A 3,974-nucleotide genomic window follows, 5' to 3' on the forward strand; every position below is an offset into this window, starting at 1 on the left:
ACAATCCATTATAAAGGCAATTTAAAGACAATGACACCTAGAGTATAAGCACATTAAAGAGTATATTATGAGAAACGAATAGTGCATTTTACAGAGAGTGGGTTTTGAAAAATACAAGTTATGTTTGGCCATGCATACACTGGAGGAGAAGGATTCCATTATCTGATTTTCTTCTTTTCTTTCCTTTGTTTATTTGCTTGTTTGTTTTTGTTATCGTTGTTTTTGAGATGGGATGTTGCTCTGTCACCCAGACTGGAGTTGGAGCACAGTGGTGCAATCTCGATTGGTTCACTGCAGCCTCAACTTACCAGGCTCAAGCCTGATCCTCCCACTTCAGCCTCCCAAGCAGCTGGGACTACAGGTGCGTGCCACCATGCGTGGCGAATTTATTTTTTACTATTTTATTTTATTTTATTTGAGACGGAGTTTCACTCTTTTTGCCCAGACTGGAGTGCAATGACTTGGCTCACTGCAACCTCTGCCTTCTGGATTCACGTGATTCTCCTGCCTCAGCCTCCTGAGTAGCTGGGTTTACAGGCATGCACCATCACGCCCGGCTAATTTTGTATTTTTGGTAGAGATGGGGTTTCTCTGTGTTGCCCAGATTGGTCTCAAACTCGTGGGATCAAGCGATCCACCTGCCTGGGCCTCTCAAAGACCTGGGATTACAGGCACGAGCCACTGCACCTGGCCCCTTTCTTCTAATAGTGCCTCTCAACCATATACCTCCCACGTCATTTATATTTGGTTAGACAAAGTGACTCCCTCGGATCAACCAGAGATTAATCCTGGAGCTCCAACACGTATTTAAAACTACTGGCCTGATAGTCTAACAACATTGAAGATTACCTAGAGAGAAGCAGATGTTATTTAAACGAATTTTTGACCTATTTACATGATAAGATTTAATTTCCTTGAAACGCCATTTTGAAAACTGGGATTGGCATCTGTTACAGGTTCTCTAATTAGTTGCTTTCGGATTACTTGGCAAGTAAACGACTATGTTGTTATGAACCCTTCCTGCAGTATATAACCGAACATGAATCTCCATCTTGGGTTTCTTTTTGTAAAGTCTGCATCTGACCCCTTTACACTCTTTTCTGTGTTCACTAAACGTGCTCAGGGTTGGAAAAGCTGTTTCAGTAGAGACGGCATATTTCTCACGGCGTTCAGGGGTAGGTACAAGAGTTGCAGACATCCATCGTACGCTGTCCAGCGTCTGCACGTTCCCTTGTTTGCTCCCATTGGGCCGAGAACCCAGCATTGTGGGTACCTTATTAGAACTGTCAGGAGGTAATATTACATAAGTAATGAAATAACATGTTAATGCAATTCATTACAGGTCCGTTGGAATTTATTGTTCAGGTTATTCCTTTCACTGCTCTGAGAAACATCAGGTATAATAGACTCACCTGAGCAGGAAGTAAGCATGTAATTTATCAGACAGGCGATGTGGTCTAGTGGATCCAGAATTTGAATATTATTTCTGGTTCTGCTGCTGGCTTCCTTTATGACTAGGAGGGAAATGTCTCTGGGTGTTGCTAGTTTCAGTATCTGTGGATTGATAAGCAGATCGCAAGCATGGATGTTATAATAGGTTATTTCATGGGAAATTAAACAGCAAGTCTAATGAGGGAGCAGGTTACTTGGTCATTTCTTTCTAGGTGCTATTTGGTGTTTTAAGAGAACATCTAGTATTGGATAAGTTAAAGGAGTTTCAGAAAGTGCATCATAACAACATGACTGAGAGCTCAGAATGTGCTACATGGTTCTGAGGGCCGTCTGTGTATTACCTCATTTAATCCCTGCAGCACACCCACCTGGTCATTGCATGATATTGATGCAATTTTACAGATGAAGAAACTGAAGCACATATAGTTAAATAATTTGTCCAAGATCACAAAGCTAGTAAGCAGCAGAACTGGGATTTGAACTCAGGTTATTTAAACTCAGAGCCCCAGCTCTTATTCCCCAGTATTTGACTCCCCTTTGCTCTCACCTGGTGATAGAAAAGATGATAACCAGGCTGGGCACAGTGGCTCACACCTGTGATCCCAGCACCTTGGGAGAATGAGGCAGGTAGATCGCTTGAGTTCAGGAGCTTGAGACCAGGCTGGGCAACATAACAAAACCCTGTCTCTACAAAAAATGCAAAAATTAGCTGGCTGTGGTGGCATGCCCCTGTCATCCCACTTACTTGGGAGGCTGAGGTGAGGGAGTGGCTTGAGCTCAGTAGGCAGAGGTTGCAGTGAGCTGAGATCATGCCACTGCACTCAAGCTTGGGCAACAAAGCAAGACTCCATTTCCAAAAAAATAAAAATAAAAAAGTATGAGATTTAACTTTTAACTTAAAAATAATTTTCCTTCATCTGATTAGAGAGTACACTCAGGGTGAGATTTAGTGTGTTGTTTTTTGTAGCGACGGGGGTCTCACCCATGTTGCCCAGGCTAGTCCTAAACTCCTGAGCTCAAGCGATCCTCCCACCTCAGCCTCCCAAAGTGCTGGGATTACAGGTGAGAGACACTGCGCCCGGACTATTTTTCTGTTATTGCTGTGGTGGGGAGCACACCAAAATGGTGCCTGTCATCCTCATCCTTCCTACGCATCTTTCCCGGCACTGCTACTGTGATTAGTATCTTAATTCCAACCTAGGCAGGTGCAGTGCATCAGCACTCTCTTCTCCAGCTTCTTTTACCTCAGCCCAAGCCACTCTATAGAAAAGGGCTCCACCCACATCATCTGACCTGTAGGTCTCCACTCTCTCTCCCCAGTTCTCAGATGGTTCTTGGAGCGCTGGGAAAGTCAAGCGAAAATACAGTGGTGAGTTCTCCCCCACTAAATAATTAGACTTTGGCTGATGCTGGCCTTTAGTCATCGAATGCCAAGAAATTACCGCCCTAACCAGGGAAAAGCAATATCAGATGTAGGCTGTTCTGTTGTCCCTCAACCTCAAAATGCTTGTGGCAAAAGGGACAAACCTCCAATCCGTCTATATTAGGGGTTCAACAGAGTTAACTGAAAACTTGAAACAAATCTGGAAAGAAAAACTCTACAAATAGGGAAAAAAGATGGGTAGCTGAGGATGATAAAGTTAGATTCATTCCCCAGATATGTTGCCATCACCACAGGCAAATCTCAAATTGTTTTCAATGGAGCTTTTAGAAATTTAAATTAGCCCTGTCATTTTCAGGCTCGGTCGTGTGGAATGTGCGTTGGTGAAACGCGGTGACGTAGTTTTATAGACCGTAAGAATCTTGGGGGCACCTGAATTCTTAAAGTTAGAGATTCATGGTAGGTCTTCTCCTGTTCTCTGAGAAGAAAACCAGACTTCATATAACAAGAAGTGAGACAGAAGAACAGTTTTCAGAAGCATGTGTCACTCTGCTATTTTAGGAATTGTTCCAATAAGAGATGTTTATAGTAAGTTTGGTGTGACCCAGCCAAGAAGCTTAATATAACAAGGTGAACTGAATGGTGGGAGGCAAGGCTCTAGTCTATACCAGCTTGCATTTATTAATAATCAGAAAGGTTGCAGATGAAAGACTTGCTGAGCATTTACTAAATCTGGTGCTTGTGGTTTGCAAATCATTTTATTAACAGCTGCTATCATCTATCCTAGAAATGGCAGGAAGAAGTGTTATTATTTTATCACATCAAATAGTCTTCACAAAGAGAATGAAAACAGTTTAATCTGGCAGATACAAAATTCACTGGTGAAGCAGAAAGCCGTGCTCTGCCCTCCCACTGAGCTCACTAAAGATGGTTTCCTGGGAATGTCTTGGTGAACAGATGTTTCGTCTTAGGTTTTGATGAAGAGTTTAGTGGCATCTAATCATTAGTGAAGGGTTGCTTTGGCAAAAGGAATCTCTTGTCTATCTACACACATAATTAAAATTTTTTACATATATTAAGGATTTTGCATTAATGAACCACCAATAGGATCTCACATAGGTGAGTTATGATGATTGACTAG

At 42.4% G+C, this 3,974-nt stretch overlaps 1 protein-coding gene across 1 annotated transcript; it reads right to left on the minus strand.

Annotated features, from left to right (window-relative positions):
• Positions 1-999: 999 nt before the first annotated feature.
• Positions 1,000-2,876, minus strand: LOC105550012 (chromosome unknown open reading frame, human C12orf77). The gene is given in 4 exon segments (XM_011994801.1): positions 1,000-1,110; positions 1,112-1,287; positions 1,416-1,554; positions 2,697-2,876. Coding segments are annotated over 4 exon segments (606 nt in total).
• Between the last annotated feature and the right edge of the window lie 1,098 nt (positions 2,877-3,974).

This window comes from Mandrillus leucophaeus, unplaced genomic scaffold (assembly GCF_000951045.1).
Source record: "Mandrillus leucophaeus isolate KB7577 unplaced genomic scaffold, Mleu.le_1.0 Scaffold461, whole genome shotgun sequence".
Classification (NCBI taxonomy): Eukaryota; Metazoa; Chordata; class Mammalia; order Primates; family Cercopithecidae; genus Mandrillus; species Mandrillus leucophaeus.